Source organism: Corvus cornix, chromosome 2, assembly GCF_000738735.6.
Source record: "Corvus cornix cornix isolate S_Up_H32 chromosome 2, ASM73873v5, whole genome shotgun sequence".
Taxonomy (NCBI): domain Eukaryota; kingdom Metazoa; phylum Chordata; class Aves; order Passeriformes; family Corvidae; genus Corvus; species Corvus cornix.
The window spans coordinates 21,483,605-21,503,712 of record NC_046333.1 but is presented as its reverse complement, the minus strand read 5'-3'; the positions used below and the strand labels follow the sequence as shown (position 1 = coordinate 21,503,712).

Here is a 20,108-nt window from a genome sequence, read left to right as displayed (position 1 = left end):
CTTCTGTTTTTCACATAGAACAGAGTAGCTGTCAGATTCCAGCAGTCATATACAGTCTTGTATTAAACTACAGCAGGGGGTGTTTTCTGCCCCACATACTGACTCCTGTCTGCATCCAATGCCAATGTCTACATCCCTCCTCTTCCTCCAGCTTGAGAGTCACTTAACTAAAGGGTGGAAATAACTCACCAAATGTATTTTGGGGGGAAGCAACGAAATTCACCCTTTTGCTAAGCAGGGGTGGAAGCAGTGAAGAACGATTGAAGCTGCATTAAAAAAACCTGTAAGCCTGCTCTGGAGAGGGGGAAAGAGAGGGAGGAATGGAGAGAGCAGGTGACTAATGAGATAATTAGCCTCCCCCAAACCTGCCCACCAGCCTGTTCAGAACTGTGTCATGTCCCTCCCCAGTGGCAGCCTCCTGCTTGTATGAAACTGAATGCAGTTTAGAGAGCATGACAGTATGTTTGTTGTATATTATTGTTGTATTTATTGTTGCAGGGGATGCCAGGCACAGATGGGAAACCAGGCTTTCCTGGCATTGCTGGGCACCCCGGAGAAATGGTGAGTAGGGTTACCATAATCTGTGATCACCTAACACACACTGGCTCCCAAACCGACCTCTTAAAGATCCATAGGACCCCTACCAGTACTTGCTAGCAGAGTGTGAAGAGCTGGGGCTGTGTTTGTCCTGCTTAACCTGGAGCAGCTACCTCAGACGCCCAACACAGGAGCAGGGTGTCCCTTGCCCACACCTCCCTCATCAGTCAGAAGAGATACAGGCATCTCCAGAGGCTGGTTCTGATCCCTCAATGCTCCCTCTGCTTTTAATTATTCAGAAATCAGCTCTGCCTTTAATTAGAGGAAAGCCAGCAGTCTCATAGGTGATTTTAATGTATTTCTTGTGCTTAAGACCCTCGAGGATTACAGCGTGATTTCCTTGGGAAGTCCCGCGGCTTGTCCCCTGGCGCCTTCCTCTCACTTGTGCTAGACAAACTGTCTGCATTTCCAGCACAGGGAGTTCTACAGAGGGGCTAATCAAGCTTAGAAATAAGCTGCCTGAAAGATGACGGCTTAGCTCCCCTGTCTTCTCCTATCTGGTCCCCTGGGAAATCCCAGGCACAACTGTGCTGGAAGAGGACAGCACAGCCAGGGATGGCTGATTTCAGTGCAGTGAAAGAAAGGTTCACTGAATTACTTCCCAGCTAATGAAGTGGTTTGGGTCCATTTGCTTCTAGTCGTCTGTGAACTCTGTCAAAAGTTCTGGGAAATACTTTTAAACATCAAATCCTCAAAAGATCTGAGCTGAAATGAGTTGGCCCCATGTGTCTTTTGAGAGAGCTGGGGATTGATCATTCTGTACATGTGAGTCACTGCTGTGCTTTTTGTGAAGCAAGGGAGAGCAAATTTCACCATTTCCCCTTTTAAATCACTTATGCTCATTTTTTTTATCACCTCCAGGGTCCAAAAGGGGAGAAGGGTGACCCAGGACCTCAGGTGAGATTGTGTGGATTTAATTCTTTTCGAAAAACCTATGTGAAATGTAGCACTTAGTATATGGGTTCTCCACATGCAATGCTTTTGAAACAGGGTGAACCAGGACAGGACGGGAACAGTATTGTGGGACCACCTGGACCGCCAGGACCGCCAGGACCAGTCATAGCAATACCTGAGGTGAGTGTGTACATCAAGCAGTGACGTCTGTTACTCCCTTAATAGAGAAGAGGTCACAAGTGGTTAACACACTGGCAAGTCTCCTGCTCATATTCAAGTCATAAGTCTACTCCTCAAAACAAAAGAATATCAGTATGTCTCTGCATCAAATGGATTAGTTTTGAAAATATTACATTGGAAGAAAGAGGGTAAAATCTTACCTACAAGAATTATGAGGTCATATTGAGCACCTCGCACAAGCTCTTTAGGTGATTCTGCAGGAGCTGTGAACATCAAATAAAAAATCAACAGAGAAATACAAAACTGGGGATATTTTACAAAGCAGAGCACCCAAGGCACAGCAGTATGTGGGGGAGAGACATGTTTCCTGACAGTTGTCCACAAACCAGAGCACTGACCCCTTTGTGGAAGCAACAAAGGGTAAAATACTAGAGACTCATAAAAACTCTCCAGTATGCTTTAGATGCAGGTATATTTTCAGTTAGTTTTGCTGTGTATACATCAGCCTTTGCAGAAGCAGTACTATTTGCAGTAATGAAGGCTGGAGATTAGGATGAATCCCACTTGGAGCTGACAACAAAAATCCTAGTAGTTGGCCTGGTATGACATTCAGATCTGGAGGAACTGTGAGTGGCTGCAGGAAACTTCACCTCTGAGAGCTGGAGGTGCCTAAAACAGCCAGACTCATCCAAAGGAATGCATATAAGGGCAATAAGGAGTGTTTTGTAATTGTAAGAAGAGAAAATGCCCAGCTGAGAAATCTGTGTTCGGGGGAGGTTGGCACCATCATTATCACAAAGCTGAACTACACATAACCTTTTTTGACTGAAATAACTAGGCTTTCACTTACGCTTCTGCTACTGATAGCAAATATAGCATTAATTGGCATCCCATAGGCCACATCACGCATCCCAACAGAAGTGGTTTTTTCTTTACTGAATTTACTGGGAATCCATGTAGAATACTAGGATCTTGGATCCTGAGTCTTAGATGAGCAGAATTATAGATTCACAGAAATGCTGGCTCAGTGAAGATCTTGTTCAAAGTCCTGCTCATAGTGGGACTGTCAGCAGCTCTACACTTTAATACAATTCTGTTGGAGTTTCTGGGGAACTGCTCAATAGCTGTGTCAATTTCTGTGATAGAAATGCTGATGTAAAACTCATGTCCTTTCTCACAACCCTGCCACGGTGCCACAGTGGTGCCTTAACTCATATCAGTGACTAAACAGCTGTTTGCAGTAAAAATGAACCTTAACGTGTTGCTCCATAGCTCATTAATACTTGCAAAAAATACCATGAGAGCATCAGAGGGAGGTCAGTATATACAAGGAATATAAAAAGACTATTGAAGCTGACATAAACTAACCTTTTGCTGGAAACTTGTTTGCTGGAGACAGCATGGCTCCCTACATGCCCTAGTCATTGTCCTCACACCTGTCTAGCACATAGCTATGTCTGAAGAAACCTAAAGTGCATCCTCTGAATCCTCCAGATCCCTGTATGAACCACTTTTACCATGTATTACAGAAATGTATAGAGCCTAGTAGAAGCTGTATTGCATCAGGTGTATTACAAATCCATACAGAAACCCATTTCCTTCTCTAAGTGTTTTCAGGTTTTAGAAGTAAGCTCTCTTAAAAAATTGAGAGCATAGTATGTGTGGCTTTATACACATTTGTGGTGTAGGTGTTCTGGGGAGATACAGCAAGAGCTGTCAAATCCTCTGTATTGTTAATCAGAAGATTTCTCTGAGGACTTGGTGTACTGGATTTTGATACAGTTAGTTAAACCTGTGTGGAAGTATATGTCACTGTGTATGACATTGAATTCTTCCTATCTCACAAATGTTTGTGTAACAGGACATTTGCTTGCAATACATTTGCTGAGATAGACATTAAATTATCCAAGTGCATTTTGTTGACTCAGTATCTCATCTTTCATAGTAAGCTTCAAATATGGAAAAGAACTATTGCAAGCAGACCTATCAATTGCAGTTGGAATTGCAGAACTAAAATAAATAACACTGCCACCTGTTGTAATGTGGATATTGGCTTGATGTGGGCAGAGCAGCAGAGATCAGTGATCTGAATGAACCACAGGGCACTTAGAGAGATCACTCCCCAGGTCAGGGTCATTTAATTCATTCATTTAACTGTTACGTAGCCAAGGACTTCTTGGGCTACAGAAGTCCAGTTGACTGATCCATCAGAGCTAGAAGGAAGTTTTCTTAGGAAGGGCTCTGTGGCTACAACTAAACAGACTTTAAAATAAATTTTTGATGAAAATAAAAGCAAATACAGAGTTAGTGCAATTTCAGCACTGTTGAAATATTTAGACCTGACATGAACAGCTGTGGCTTAGGGCCAGGTCTCTCCAGTATCTGGCCAATAGCACATTGATCGAGCTGCACTGAAAAGTGGACCTTGGTTTTCTTCTCATTTAACCTGGTCCCTATGTCAATGGAGGGGATTTGGTTCCTTCAAGAACCATTTCTCATACCATGAAAATACATGTTAGGTTAAAACTGAGGTCTGCCGTGGAACCTATCCATTTCCAGACTTCTGCAGTTCCTGCCAGCACTGTGGGTCTCAGAGACTTGCTGTCCTTGCTGCCTGCTCTGCTGCCTCCTGTGATTGATCAGGAAGTCTGCTCCTGTTTAAAAAAAAACAGTGTCCCTCTGCTGCTGTTTGATATTCCAAAACACTAAAATCAATATTTCTCATCCTATATTGGCTATTTCACTCTTTTGGAGCATAGTTGCTGATACTTGGTGCATTTTCATGAATGGAATCACAATAACTGAAAAACCATAATATTTGTTGCTATGATTTTATCGCACAAATTTAGTTGGGTACAGTACAGAAGTAATTTTGAATAGACAAATGTTATTGGATTTAAATTTCAAATTTTTAAACCTTTATCTTTGGCTGCCACTACACACCCCTAGTTTGGGTACAAGAAACAAAAGTCACAATGAAAGGTTGATGGTGAGGGTGTAAAGGAAATGTCAAAAGATTTTGTTCACTCTGTTCTTTCTATAGTTCTAACAAGGCCATATTCATGCTTTTTGGATGCAGAGCTGAAGGTTTACTTAGAAACCAACCCAGACAATTATCCTAAAACACAGCAGTGAAGAAAATATGGAAAATAGTGTTGTCCTTACTATTGTAGTCAGCACTTTCTGAACTAATTCAATGTGTTAAAGAATTATATTGCTGGATTTTTGTTATTAAACCTGTTTGCACACCCAAACCCAAAGATAAATATTTATACACCTGGATGAGGTTGTGAAGAGTGCAATCTTTTCCTCTAATCGTCACTCTTCTACCTTTTGTTTTCAAATCTTCTTCAGCCTTATGTACAGTTTTCTGACTTCCAACCACGATTTCCATTTGCAGATCAACTGTATGTATAAAATATACAATGTGTCTGATCCCAGACTCAGCAAAGCCTTTGGGATTCTTTTCACTGACTTCAATATTGTTTGGATTGAGCCCAAAAGCAATGAATACTGAGTGATTCCACAATGAAAAGACCATGTAAACCCAGGACTCCTGGACTTCTGCCACCAGATAAAGCAGAACAATTGCAGCAGCAGGACTCTTATTACTGCCATTAATGTAGCAGCCTATGTCCTGTTCCTTTCCTGGGCCATGTAGAACTGGAAATAGAGTGGGACCAAGAGCATCGTACTACCCCTGAAGAGTAGCAGAGTTCATGCAGCCTGGAAAGTGGGGTGCTGCCTGTAGGATCTAAACTCTATTTTTACTTGACATTTTTTCCAGTGGTTTTTGTAGAACATGAGGACAAGGAGAAGGAGCAGAAAGAAGCACCCAGTACAAGCAGCAAGCTTTAGCTGTATGAATTATGCAACATGACCTCAAAGTACAGAAAGCTGACCATATACTGCTGTGCTCAGATGACATAGGATAGGATAGGATAGGATAGGATAGGATAGGATAGGATAGGATAGGATAGGATAGGATAGGATAGGATAGGATAGGATGAGTGATCTGGATTAGAAAAATAGTATTCAGAGACTCATAAGAGTATTGGAAGTGATCTCCGGAGGCCATATGGTCAAACCCCCTATTCAAAGCAGGGCAGTTTCAAACTCAGTTCCTGGACACTGTATTCATAACAAATGTTGGAAAAGATTGTGATCTGGTAGTGTTGATCTGCACATGGTTGCAGGCAGAAAAGGGGGCATTCAGATTTCACAAAACCTCAGTGAAAACATGTTTATTCATGTACTAAGTAAATCCCTGGCACCTGAAAGCATGCCCTGTCCTGGTCTTTTGAAATTCAGATTTTCATTACATCGAATGGGAATATGCTGCTTCACACAGAGCCTTATATTGAAATGGATGGCATGTCTTGCCTTCTAAACAAATGGACCAATTCAAGCTTCCAAGGAGATTCAGAACATACTTCTGAATCCAAAACAAGGCTAAAGTGTCAAATGGGACCATTGGACTGAAAGAAATTAAACAAATGACAAAAACAAAGGATGTCTTTTCACCTAAAACATTTATGTGGAACAAGCACCTATATATTGTCTGTCTTGAATTGTTCTGTAAGACCACATGATACAATATTGGGAACACCTATTTAAACCAGAAAGTTAGCTATCTGAAACCAAAATGAAAGCCTAATCGTAACATCAGGACAAGAATCTGATGGGGAGCAGCCAACATGGATTTACTAAAGGCAGTTCGTTCCTGATCCAAATCATTGCTTCTCTGTGGACAAGGCATGGGCATGGAATTTGTAGACCCTGACTTTGGCAGGGCTTCAGATGCAGTCTCCCATAGCCTTGCTATCATCAAACTGATGGCCTGTGAAGTGGGTAAGAGAATGATAAAATAGGTGGAAAATCAGTTCAACTGATAGAGAGTTGTGACTGGCATTCACAAGACTGCTTCTGGAGTATTGTGTCCAGCTGTGAGATCCCCTTGACAAGAAAGACATTGACATAATGGAGCAAGCCCCATCCAGGGCTACCAAAGTGTTCAGGGGACCAGAGCACTGAGAGAACTGGGTCTGATTTGCCTGGCAAAAAGCAGGATAAAGAGAGGCTTTGTTTCTGTCTGCAACTACATGATCAGAGGATACTGAGAAGATGGAAGCAGCCTCTTCTTGAAGGTGTATGTAAATATTGTAAGATGCAACACACCCAAGTTGGAGAAAGGGAAATCCCAATTATATATAAGTAAAACCTTTTTTATCCTGACAATGATCAAACACTATAACTGATTGCCGAAAACAGTTGTGGCATGTCCATCCTTAGAGGTGTTCAAGAATTAACAGGACAAGTCCCTGAGTGACCTGATCCATTCAGACCTGCATTGAGGAGTGTTGGATCAGAGCTCCAAAGATCTGTAATGGAATTATGCAGAAATGCCTGGGCTAATGGGGAGTTCACCAACTCCAGGATAAGAAGCAGTATAACAGCAGTGCAATTACACTGCACTATTAGGCATCTTGAGACTCAGAGCTGGGTAGCGTAGAGCTGGTCCACATCCAAGTTTGGGGTTCCAAGCTAGTTTCAGACACAGCAGCATGATCAGTGCTGACTTAGGAATCGCAGCATGGCACTGCATGGTGTGATGCAGACATGTCCAGAATATAATTAAAACTTCAACTCTGCAACAGAGGATGAGTGTGCTCAGATTGATTCACCATCTTAGAATGCCAGTGACACGCTGGAGCATAAAACCTCCATTTCATCTTTATCTTGCTGATAATGATGCTGAGAAATGACTTCAGGCTGCAAAATTTGGTGTCATAGCTTTCAAATTAAAAATGTGAGTCAGTTAATTAAATTTCTGAAAGCATTCTGAGATCTTCATAGAAGAAATGTAAAAGAAATTCTAGGTTTTGTTATTCCAGATGTATAACGAAAATTAGAAGTAGAGAGCCTTTTCTGTGGCCTTATTTATGTTTGGGGGTTTTTCATAATTATAAAGAGATAACTTTACATTTCCAAAAATGTGTGTGTGCCTTAGATAAACTATTTGAATAACCTGTTTCTTAACCCCTTTTTTAGTTACTTCTCAATGATACAGATGGAATTTTTAATTTTACTGAAATTAAAGGACTCCTTGGGCCTCCAGTGAGTATATGCTGCTTTATTAAATCTTCAGATTTGCTCTATCTTCAATGTCTTCTTTTGAGTATCAACCAGAGATGAGTTTCCTACACTTTAAGATTGTGTTCCTGCTAACTCCAGCACTAAACTCTGCAGAAGTACTTTCAGGCAAAACTGAGTTCTGTGTGAACAAATTGCTTTTACACATTTCTATGAAATAAAGAAATTGGCTTATCTCTCATTCTGAACTATATGCTCAGAATTAAAGAAATGTAGAACTGTTGCAAAAATAGAGACCAAGATTCACATTTATTCCATTTTTTTCCTTCTTGTTTTTCAAGTAACAAAGCATTGGGATAAAAAGTGTTTTGCTCAGTTCTGCTTGGGACTGCAACTAGAAATGCTAGGCTCCTGTGTATGAATTTAGTCTCACACAAATTATAGCAGTGGATGAAAAACTAGGGATTTCATAAAAGAACAACAGATGTGAAATTTAGGTTCCATTCTAGCTGCAAAATAGTTCAGCCAAATTCTTGAACTCCTGAATGCTTCTTGGTAATGATTTCAGGTTCCTAGGACTGGATCTAAAGAAAAATCTACCTTTTCCAAAATGTGGAGTCTATTCAAACTTGCCCGAAAGTGTACAACATGCTGCACTTTGCAAAATCTTAACCTTCACAAATTAAGCAACTTACTTCACAGCTAGTTTCATTTGTGGATTGTTGTTTGTGTATTTCATTTTATCTGTTTTCTTGTTGGTGAGCACAGTGATCTCCCCCACATTCAATCCCTGATGAAGCCAGAAAAGTCAGAATGTTCATAGCCAATAGCAGAATTTCACTCTACATAGCTTAAGTTTGCAAAAACCTTGTGTCTTATTATTACAGCTGTCCCAAAACAAATATTTACTGAATCTGTCATTGAACTGGGAAGAAGGGCATTAGCTCTAGCAACAGCTTGTAACCTTTTTCTGCAAGTCTAGCACGGCTCTTTCCCACTTGTTACACGATAGGACAACTCCATGTTATTGTGGCTGCATCCAGCTGTGCTTACAATATAAAACAGTTTTCATAGAAGACTATTTTCGTGTTTTTCCCAAAGACCGGATTCTCCTAATCCCTAGACATAATAGGATGCCAGGATAGTATGGGCCCCCTTGTGTGAGCTCTGCCACAGGTATTTGCCATTCAAACCTTTGTTTTGTAGTAGATGTTAGAGCCACATTCCCACAAAAAAGAAGCTGGTCCTGTAGCTTGAAGCACAAGTTGCAGTGAGAAAGATTTGAACCTCAGTCTCTAAGCTCTAACTTTAGTCAGGAAAGAGGTGCAGTCTCATAGTGAGTGGGGTAATAGACATCCTGCTGATCTGAACCAGAATTAAAGTGTCTTTCTGCAGGTATCACATCTGGGCAATCTTAAATGTGCCCAATACAAATCCCAATCTGTGATTGTATTCGCAGCCTATTACAAACTGTCTATCCAAAGACAACCAGGACCAAAATGGGAAAGGTGATCTCTGTGCCAGCATCTGGAAAAGATTCAAAGGAGGCTGGATAATGGTTGCATGCCTTTCATATGTAGAAAATATAATCCATTTTCAGTCTTTTCTGGATCTCTGTCTTTTCAGTTTTTGAAAATAAACCCTAAATTAGAAGCATAGGGCATTGTGCAGGTTCACACCTTTGCCATCAACTGAATGAAGTTCTTAATTCAGTTGCAGATGAGTTGATATTCACAAATCACACAACACGTGAAAAATGCATACTGTTTTGCAAGTCCGTAAAATGTGTTTGTAAGGGTGTGAGTTTTTTGATTTTGCAGGGGCCACATGGCAAGCCAGGTTTACCAGGATTTCCTGTAAGTATTAATTTCCTAGGATTTAAGTTTTTTTCCAATACAGTTTAATATTTTTTAAAAATTATATTGTATACAATTTGCATGAAGTCTAATAAATTTTCATATAGGATGCTGCAGGTCTTAGGAATTTACCAGCTAAGGTAGAAATTTATTCTGTGGGAAATGAAATATACTCTGATATGCTTATCTCAGTGTCAGTTCCATAGTTTAGAGATGTAATTCATGGAAAATTACTACCTAAGGGAAGACCTATGCCACATAGAAGAAACAAATGGAACAAATGGACTTCTACAAGTTGTCTGCATATGTATATGTAACTGTGTTATTCCTTTGCCTTTTTTATCTCCACTACAGAATACAGTAAAGCCCTACAAGATGTACCCTTTTTATTTTATCCTTTAGGAAATATTTATGATTTTTTATAATAGACCAGGGCTACCATGTAAGCATTGCACAACCATAGTATCAAAAGGTGCCTTACCTACCTATTGCACTCAGACTGCCATATAAACATATATAAACATCTTCATTAACCACTTGGACGCAGGACTTGGAGGGACACCAAGTTTGCGGATGATACAAAATTGGGAGGAGCTGTTAACTCCTTCCAAGGCAGAAAGGCCCTGCAGAGACACCTACATAAATTAGAGGGCTGGAGGATCACCAACTGTATGAAATTCAACAAGGGAAAGTGCTGGATTCTGCACGTGGGATGGAGTCACCCTGGTTGTGCATGTAGACCAGGGAATGAGATGCTGGAGAGCAGTGCCAGATAAAGAGACCTGGGGGTCCTGGTCGGTGGCAAGTTGAATATGGATCAGCTGTGCCCTAGCAGCCAGGAGTCCTGGGGTGCATCAGGCACAGCATTGCCAGCTGGGCAAGGGAGGGGATTGTCCTGCTCTGCTCTGTAATGGGGAGACCTCACCTTAAGCGCTGGGGGCAGTTTTGGGTGCCACGATGTAAGACATTAAACTGTTAGAGAGTGTCCAAAGCAGGGCTGTGAAGATGGTGAAGGGCCTTGAGGGGAAGCTGTGTGAGGAGCAGCTGAGGTCACTTGTTCTGTTCAGCCTGGAGGAGACTGAAGGGAGACCTCATTGCAGTTACAACTTCCTTGTGAGGGGAAGACCAGGGGCAGGGCCTGCCCTCTTCTCCGTGGTGCCCAGTGACAGGACCCAAGGGAATGGCCTGAAGTTGTGTCAGGGGACATTTAGGTTGGAGATTAGGAAAAGATTCTTCACCCAGAAGGTGGTTGGGCACTGGAACAGACTCCACAGGGAAGTGGCAAGCCTGACAGAGCTCAAGGAGTGTTTAGACAATGCTCTCAGGCATATGGGGTGTCCTCTGCAGAGGCAAGAGTTGGACTTTGATGATCTTTGTAGGTCCCTTCCAACTCAGCATATTCTGTGATTCTGTAATTATTTGGCTTATGACTTCAGATAGTATTGTTCTAATTATTGTATTCATATTCTATGTAATGTGATGAGATTATTTTCCCTTGTTATGATTGTTTTACAGTTCAGAGCATGCATATGATCTCAGGATCCTTTGTCTATTGCCTGAGAACAGCTAAGGAGAAAACCGGGAAAACTGACCAAAGATCTTAACAAAAAGCTGACAAATTGCCCAAAATTCTACAGAAGATTGCTTAAGTCCTGGGTATTGTGCACTGCATAGAAAACCAAAGAGAAGGAAAAAAAAACTCATTAAAAATCCATTTCATTTGAAAAAGAGCTGATAACATTTAGAAAGTGATATAGTGAATTCTGGGTCTCTGTCATTTATAGAATTTCTACAGACATGAAAATACCATTCTTGTTCTCACCTCATGTCTTTTATTTATCTCTTGACTGATGCAGAAATTATGTAGACCTGAGTTTAGTTCTTGGTGGGTAAAAAAATGCTTCTGAATGCTCTTGGAAGATTGTATAGCACAATTTGATCTGAGGGGAATGCTTTCCCCACAAAACAGATAAAGAAATCGTCTCGTTTTCAAATAGATAATCTCTATTTCAGATTTTTTTTTTTTTTTTAACATACTGTTAAAAATATACCTTCAGAAATTCTGTTGAAAATGAGTCTGGTTGAATGATTATGGAGAGAGAGAGGATCAAGTACAGAGGAAATAGAGAATTTTAGGTTGAATTTCCACTCTTATTAATGTTTGCATATTTCCCTTTGTGAATGTGTATCATCCACACTGTGATAAACATCAGGGATTTTTCATTTTGTTTTTTCTAACAGATTCTCCTTTTGTGATATTTGGTTTAGGGAATAACTTGAGTCAAAGAGAATTTAGTCTTGTAAGAATTCTTAGATTGCAACCAGAGTGATTTAAGTTCAAGTTTGCCGGTAATTTAAAATTACATTTAGTAAAATGGATTAGCTCCATATTCTTCACAAATATCACTATGGATTTATGTACTTGTTTTTGCCTAGGGCCCTCAGGGTCCAAAGGGTGACACTGGTTTGCCTGGATCACAAGGACCTAAAGGACAACAGGTATGAAAAAATGCATAGGGGGAAGTATATGCTGAGAAATGTGTTAGATGATAAGTACTTAGTGACATTAAAAGTTTAATGATCCTAATTTTTCTAGGGATTGTAATGTTAATAAGTTCATGTGAAAAATGTACTAGGTGGAATGTGAAAGTGCTAAGCAACATCCCTTGATATAATCCCACCAAGAGCTAATCTTCCTGCTCCAGTGTTGAAATTCATAAGTCCAGTACGCGCTTATCAGGTTAAGTCTCTTTAAACATTAAACATGAAGTGACCTCTTCTTGCCAGCTGATTGCTGTGCTGACACCCTGGGATCCTATCCAAAAGACCAAACAAAAAAAAGATCGATCTTTTCCTCCTCCTGTGCCAGAGAGGGCTTTGCCTACAGAATGTAGACTGCAATTTTCAATTCCCAAAGAAAGTATAAGACTTGAGGAGCTCTCTTCTTAGGATTCTTTCTTTTGTTTCTTCACAAAAAATGTGTATTTTATGACAGTGCTGAGAGGTTACTAAAGACTGACTCTGCTCTTCTGTAAATACTGCAGCTGTTTCAGTTTTCTTCCCCTTCTTATCCATCTGCAAGGAAGCAGGGGAGAGGAACATTTAATATCTTGGGGGTAACAAAAAGAAAAACAAAAACACTTTCTGTTTATTCTTTCCAAGTAGCTGAGCTCACTTTCTCACAAGTAATTGGAAATGGTTAATTATGTTTTAAATTGGGTAGCAGATGAACAGTATCATCACTACACAGAAGGAAACCTCTCAGGCCACAAATACCAGTCCCCATTTACTATAAGATTTCCTGTTCTTTTACAGAGTGCATGAAATGATCAAGCTCAACCTTAAAACCCTCTGGGTGCTTTTTGGTTTGGGTTGTGGAGGTTTTTACTTTTGTTTTTTTGGTTAGTTTTCTTTTGTTTCCGGTGTCCACACTGGTAAGGACTCAAAGCTTTAAAGGCGTTTAATTTTGGACCCACCAAAAACATAGTGATGTACCTGACAGTGTTTCTGCGCTGTGAATACCACACTGTGCTCAAGAGTAAGTTTGGGAACCACAGTGAAGCTGTACAGACACCTAGGAGCATTTTACTTAAAGGATCATGAAATTCAACCTCAGGTCCATAAAATCTCACAGAAGATAAAGTCAATGAAGCCAACCAAGCCTTAGGGAGACTCCAAAGTATCCAAAGTATCTTCAGGGAGTCTTCAAAGACAATGATTTAAGAACTTTTGAGAACAACTGAGTTACAGCAGTTAAAGCTCAGTGAAAGGTCTGTAACCTGGACTGTCATTTTAATAGCAACGCAATTGCTAGTTTCAAGCCAGATTTCTTCCATGAGATCTTGGGAAAGATGTTGTAGCAAGCTGCCTGAGGTAGGAAGAGGAAAGTTACAGCTGAGTGATCCAGAGTGGGAACCATGCATTTAGCACTGAAAAGTAATAACTCGTGGTAGTGGAAGAGGAATGCAGAGGGTCACAGTTTGAATGCTGGGAACTGGCCTTCCCTAAAGTTAATAAGGTTGCATCATGCCAGACACATAGAGAGAATGACTCATGCTTTCCTGATAGTAAAATCCGAACATCTACTGTTCTATCAAGATTTTGCATTTCCAGCAGGATTTGCTGACCATTAAGCTGATGGTACACAAGATGACACCAATAACCTGTCTGCGTTTGGCGGAGACCTTTTGTGAACACAGCATATTTCACACAGTTACTCTACGGAGAACAATTTAAGTCCTTTTTAAAAAATAAGTACTTATTCATCTCAGTACTTATACATCTTTAGTGTACTTTATTATGTTTTAAGAAGGATCATCTCTTTTCTTCCCCAGAATCAAGCTTCACCCTACTCATACTGATATCACTTTATGTTTGATATCACAGCATGACTAACCCGTCATGCTTCAAACAAAAGTAATGCTGCTTTGACTTTTTCTGATTCACTGGGAACTGCTTTGTAAACCATAATTACTCTGATAATTGCAGGGTGAAAAGGGAGAACCAGGTGCTGTCATTTCTGCTGATGGATCTTTAACTGAATTATTAGGAAAAAAAGGGGAGAAGGTGAGCTAATACTGTGTTGTGTTCCTCCAGAATTATTTGGTGGCCTTGCTAACAGCCGCCTTTGCTAGACATTGCAGGAATTCTCCTTGTCATTGCTCTCTCTGTGTCCATCCTCAACAGGGTGAAGCTGGAGTGGTGGGACCAGTGGGACCAATGGTAAGATGATTCCAAAGATTAATGGCTTTTTTCTTTTTTATTTTCGCTTTGGCTTTACAGATATTAGTAAATATAAAGGTACTTTGATTTAGCTTTTCATTAATTCTGAGTAGGGATGATATGGAGTATTTATGCTTCAGGGTGATCACTGTCCTTTAGAAAATAGTGTAGTTGTTACATATGTGGTGCTGTGAACTACTGACTTGATGCAGAGTTTAAATTCCGGTAGAACAAATGTATCTGTTACTATCTAAACCAACAGTGAAATATCATCAGAGCTAGAAACTTACATGACTTATGACTCTGAGTGAACTGGGTTTGTTTAGCCCTGAAGATAGAACACTAAGAGGAGCTCTAATTGCTCCCTGATGCGGCCTGAAAGGGAATCATAAAACAAAGTCAGGTCCTTCTCAGAGGTGCACATGAAAAAGACAAGTAACAAAGATCACAAGTTCCAGCAAGGGAAATTTCACTTAGATATAAAGAAAAAAAATCACGTTAAAAGTGGTTAAACACAGAAATAGGTGCCCAGAGAGACGGTGCATTCTGGAACAAGGTGTAGGGCAGCATGACTTAACCTACAAGCCTAAATTACAAGATTGTCTTGTAAGCAAGGGGTTGTGCAAGAGGATCTCTCTCTTTCCACCTAAATTATTCTCTGTTTATAGGATTTACATTAATATAACTAACTGCATCAGCTCAATTTCTGTCAATGCCAGTAATTTGCCAATGTGTTGGATTCTGAGAAAGCTGCACACCAGGCAGTAGGGTAAGACCATGTACCAAAATCAGGATTTAGAGGCCTTCTTTCAAGTACTTGGTCTGATACTTTTAACTGGACACAGAATGTTGCAAGAAAACACAAGAAATTAGTTATAAAATAAGAACAGTTTCCCAGACTCAGCAGTGTTAGGGCACCAATTTCTTCTCGTCTAGTATTCCAAAGAAACCTTTGCTTCTGCTTTTGATGTAGCCTGGTCACTGTTGTGTCTAAGTGAATGTTAGCAGGTGTTGATATTTCTGCACACCAAGGTGTGTAGGAGATTTTTACATCAGTTTCTGTAGTCTTCAAAAGGGGCTAACTGGGTGTGCTGAGTAACTGCTTTCTTGACTATTGTGTATCAAAATACCTGGAGGAAGCTGTCCTAACTTACCAGAAGGGATGTTCCTGTGCTCCTCCTTGTATGACTGCAAAATGATCTACCTCCTCAACCCGACACAGAATAACTTTGAAAAATGATCTACTTCTTCAACCTGACACAGAATAACTTTGAATGAAAGTGAACTTGGAGATGATCTCGTCCACATCACTGCCCAGAGCAGGTCTCTTTAACTCAGGAACTTGTCAAGTGAAGTTTTCAACAGCTCTTAGGATAGAAATTCCACAGCCTCTCTGGGCAGCACATTCCAGACATTTGACAAACTTCAGAGTAAAAAATATTTTCCTTATATTTATTTGTAATTTTTCATTTTCTGGCTTGTGTTCACTGCCTCTTGTCCTATCGCTGTTCATCCTGTGGACGTCCTTTTCCTGTCAGCCCCAAACTCTGTGTTTTACATCTCATTTAGTACTGCCATGAGATGCTCCACACAATTCAGCATGCAGATCAGGAAATCCTTGCTAGCACTGGTGGGAATGATTACACTTCAGGAAATTTTGGTACACAGAGCCTGCCTCAAGGCTTTGCTCAACCAGTTCTCTTCTTAGTGCAGAACTCTCATTTGATCATCGTTGCTAATGGGGCAATACAATTTGGTGTTGTCCCATATAAAGAAATCCCTTCATAGTTAGTGTGAGTCCTGTGCAGCAAAAATGTACAGACTTTGACTGCTGGGCCAGAGACTGTGATGCGTAACTTATCAAAGGTTTTAGTACAATGGTTCTGTTCCACTTTGCTCTAAATAAGTCTCTGGCCCAAGAACACCTTTCAGGTAGCTGGGGACCCTGATTGTTCCTCTCTGCTCTTAAAATCATAGACAAGTTTCCAGAATTTAAAAACAAATCCCTAGTCATTGCTCCACTCCTTTTTGAGACTTCAGCTAGATGGAAGATAGGATCACAAGAGCTTGGAGCACATGGAGCTACAGAGAAGTAGTAGCTTGGCAGATGAGAACTGGGGATAGTCAGGAGGCCAGTAAAATTATTAGCAAAAGCAGACAGACGGAATCCAAGCTCCTGCCACAGGAGAAATGAGAACCTTTTACATGCAGGATTGTGCTGTTCCCTGTCGGTGAAGCAAATGGCTGCATATCACTGAAGAAGAGCACTTAGTAAGAACCTCAGTGTCAGCCTGCCCAAATCTACTGTGCTGTTGTAAATGAAGTTTCCTTTTGTGGTAAGAAGACTCCTGTGGCTTCCTCGCTTCCTTCTTTCACTTCTAGCTGTGACTGCTCCCTTCTGTCTCAGGGAGTCACCAACACCTGTCAGACTGGGCCAGCACCTAGAAAAAATAGTAAAGGTGGCCTCAGCTTAGTCAACTCTCACACTGTTAATGTTTATTTGAAATCCCAGTTAAAGCATGAGATCAGACACTGCTCTTTCTTTAAACTAAAAAAGAAGTCTGTTTCTAATTGTCCTCACAGCTGATTAAAGTTCAGATTTGCATATTCTTTAAAGGCTCAGGTTTTAGAGAGTGAAGTAGGAAAATACTTCATAACATTTTTGATTTCTTTTTTTGAGTGAACTAGGAAAATGCTTCATAACATTTTGGATTTCTGTTTTTTTCAAACCGCATTATTGGATGTAGTATCATGGAAAGGTGGGTTGAATTTTGAAATCTTGGGAGCACAATATTGAAATTCACATCTGCCAGTTCAGCAGCAATCTCTTGCCTGATTGAGACACAGGCATTAACTTTGATCACACGGGCAGAAATTACCTTCAAGGAGGAAATAAATTAGAAGATTAGTAAAAGTCTTACCACCTTCAAGCAGCTTCAGCTGACATTAAATTCTGATGAGCTTTAAATTCTGACTAAAATGGTGACATTATAAATCACTATATCCCTATGTTAACTGCTTATGAATTTCAAGTCTAATCCAGTCTTCAGTTTCAGCAGGATAAAAACTACAACAATTCATCCATGAATTTTCAGCTTCATTCTAAGGGAAATTATCTCATCTTCTTCATCAGATAAATTTTTCATGAATGTACGTATCACTTTTCAATGAAATGATACCATGTGAAGGGTTAAACACACCCATTGTCACATGTAAGTGGTATCTGACTGAGATCTACAGACAGATTATTTAACAAGTAATGCAAGAAGGAGTATCTCAGCATTTCAGCAGACTGAAAAAAAAGGAAATGAAACCAGAAAGGCTGACAAATATAACGTAAAGAGGTTGTCTAGACCCTTGTGGTTTTGTTGAGTTTCAGGAAGCTAACAGCGGTTGAAAGTTTGTAGATCCTCAGATGTGCTGCTTTTTGTTGATCACTTGTAGGCTGCCTAGAAGCTGCATCCTTGCAAATGCCCCATCACAGGTTATCCATAGTCCTGGACCACCTCTCCCAGGCAGCCTGCTTGTCCTCTCCTTTTGCTGTGGCTGGTATTACTTTGTGAGGCCTGGTGAGTCAGTCACACTTGTATAAAGAAGGAACAGTTCTGTTTCAACTATCAGCCCCATGAATCCACAAACCCAGGCTGGCAAGAGGCAAGTAGAAGCCTGTCACTCTATGAATTCTTAGGCTGATTCACAGACATTTCCTCACAGGGCCTGGTTCAAAAATAATTAGAAGAACAAAAGGGGAAAAAAAAAAGGAGATGCACAAGATGCACAAAGCATGCATCTCTAACTTCCTTTTCTGTTCCTGGCTGATGCATTTTTCTTCAACACATGGTAAGTCAGTTTTGAATTGCACACCCTACAAGGAGCTGGGAATTCAGACTTCATTTCAGATAGGTGGTCTTTCCCAAACCAGAGCTGACTGTTACACACAGTCCTCAGCTTCTGAGATCACTCAGTAGGGCAAGCAGAGAGGAGGTTCGGTGCAGTCCCTACAGGCAATCACAGACTGATTTTTAATGTAGATATGAAACTATATCTCTAATTCTAAATAATCAAATATAGATCAACAAAATGGGCCATAATCACATATTCTTTTTTGTTCAGGGACCAACAGGACCTGCTGGACCCAAAGGAGAACTTGGTTTCCCAGGACGCCCAGTATGTATTATGCTCTCAAGTGAGATAAAGACAGAAAAGCTTGCTTCTGACACATACTAAATTATTTTCTCTTGTTTCAGGGCCGTCCAGGACTGAATGGACTGAGAGGTGTGAAAGGTGATCGAGGTGAAGCATTTAATGTAAGTTATTTTTTATTTCAATTAGTTGAAAAAAAAACATTAAAATCTGAAGTCTGACTTATATTGATTCCTTCCAAATGATGATGGGATTAAAAACCTGAAATGATATAGAAATAATTGTGTTTCTGCTACTTTTCCTATCTAGCAGCAGTCATTGAAAAGTCAGCTTCTGGGTCCATCTGAGCAGTTCTTGCAGATACACATAGTTGTGTCAGCTCCCAGGTGTAACAGTTATGTGTGTCATTCACTGCTACCATAGCAGCTTCAAATAGCACAAGATTTTTCATTCCAGTTCTTTTATATATATATCGAGGACTTCCTGATCCAGGCCACCAGTGTGACCTCTCATGATGTGAAGATACTCCCACAGGCTCTGAGCTTTCTAGCCGAGAAATAGCCCTGCGCATATCACAGGGAAGTGGTATCTACTTTACTAACAAGGAAATACTCACTGATACCTGCTACCTGCTACAGTTGCCCTGTACAAGTATCCAGAATAATGACTTCTGCGTAGATAATCGCATATCCATGCTCACCTACAACCTGTAATTGCAGAATGACAAGTGATGAACCAAGCTCCTGTTGCTGTAAGTCTGTTCTCATGAAAAGATTTCAGACAAGTTGTCTCATGACAAACATTGAGCCTGGACCACAGAACAACTAACACTGCTGAGCATAAACAATAAGCTTCACAATAGCAGAGTAATTTGTGTGGTTGTTCTGATGTCATGGGACATTCTGTGCTAGAAAATTGGTACCCATGCCACAACAGCAGCTAACATTATTTCATCTGCATCAGAGATAATGCTGAAAAAAAATACAAGGGTATGTTACTGTGTTAGCATAAAGTCAGTATCACTGTATTTCAGTAGGGCACTTGTTGTAAATGGATTCTGTTGTAGGAAGCCTCTGGTTCTACTTTCTTCAAAAGAAAAAAAATATGGCAAACACTGCAAGGCACAAGTGTCTTGTCTATCTAGACAATAAATATAAGTGAGATGATGTTGCTTTATTTGAGTAGCAGGGAGACTGAGAGTTGCTAAGTATCTTCACAGAACTGGTAAGTATTTAAGTATCTCCACAGAAAAAAAGAGCAGATACTGAATATGGCTTGCACCTCTAGAAGAAGGTATAAATAGAAATATAGTTCCTGGAAAGTGAAAACAGACAAATTAGACAAATTCTAATTGGAAGAAAATGACAGAAAAGTTGACTACCCACCAACAGAATATATTAGAGTAGACTTTCCTTTCCTCCATATTTCCAAACAATATTGAAGTTCATTTTCTGGATTGTCTGTCCTAACCACACAGAAACTATTGTAGCAAGTGTAACTAGATGAAGTACATCAGGCTGACAGGTTAGAGCAAACAAGCAAACAAAAGAGGCTACATATTCTAGTAGTCCTTCCTGGAGTGCTCAGGGAAGATAAAATCTAATGTATCTCTAATTATTCATG

At 40.3% G+C, this 20,108-nt stretch overlaps 1 protein-coding gene across 3 annotated transcripts in view; it reads left to right on the top strand.

Annotated features, from left to right (window-relative positions):
• COL15A1 (collagen type XV alpha 1 chain) overlaps positions 1 to 20,108 on the top strand; it is a 116,005-nt gene that overhangs the window by 74,261 nt on the left and 21,636 nt on the right. For all 3 annotated transcript variants that reach the window (XM_019285794.3, XM_019285795.3, XM_010398566.4), the window contains 10 exons: positions 499 to 561; positions 1,459 to 1,494; positions 1,588 to 1,671; positions 7,723 to 7,788; positions 9,585 to 9,620; positions 12,057 to 12,119; positions 14,109 to 14,186; positions 14,307 to 14,342; positions 18,456 to 18,509; positions 18,590 to 18,649. In XM_019285794.3, coding sequence (XP_019141339.2) covers positions 499 to 561; positions 1,459 to 1,494; positions 1,588 to 1,671; positions 7,723 to 7,788; positions 9,585 to 9,620; positions 12,057 to 12,119; positions 14,109 to 14,186; positions 14,307 to 14,342; positions 18,456 to 18,509; positions 18,590 to 18,649 — 576 coding nt within the window. The remainder of the gene's footprint in view (positions 1 to 498; positions 562 to 1,458; positions 1,495 to 1,587; positions 1,672 to 7,722; positions 7,789 to 9,584; positions 9,621 to 12,056; positions 12,120 to 14,108; positions 14,187 to 14,306; positions 14,343 to 18,455; positions 18,510 to 18,589; positions 18,650 to 20,108) is intronic.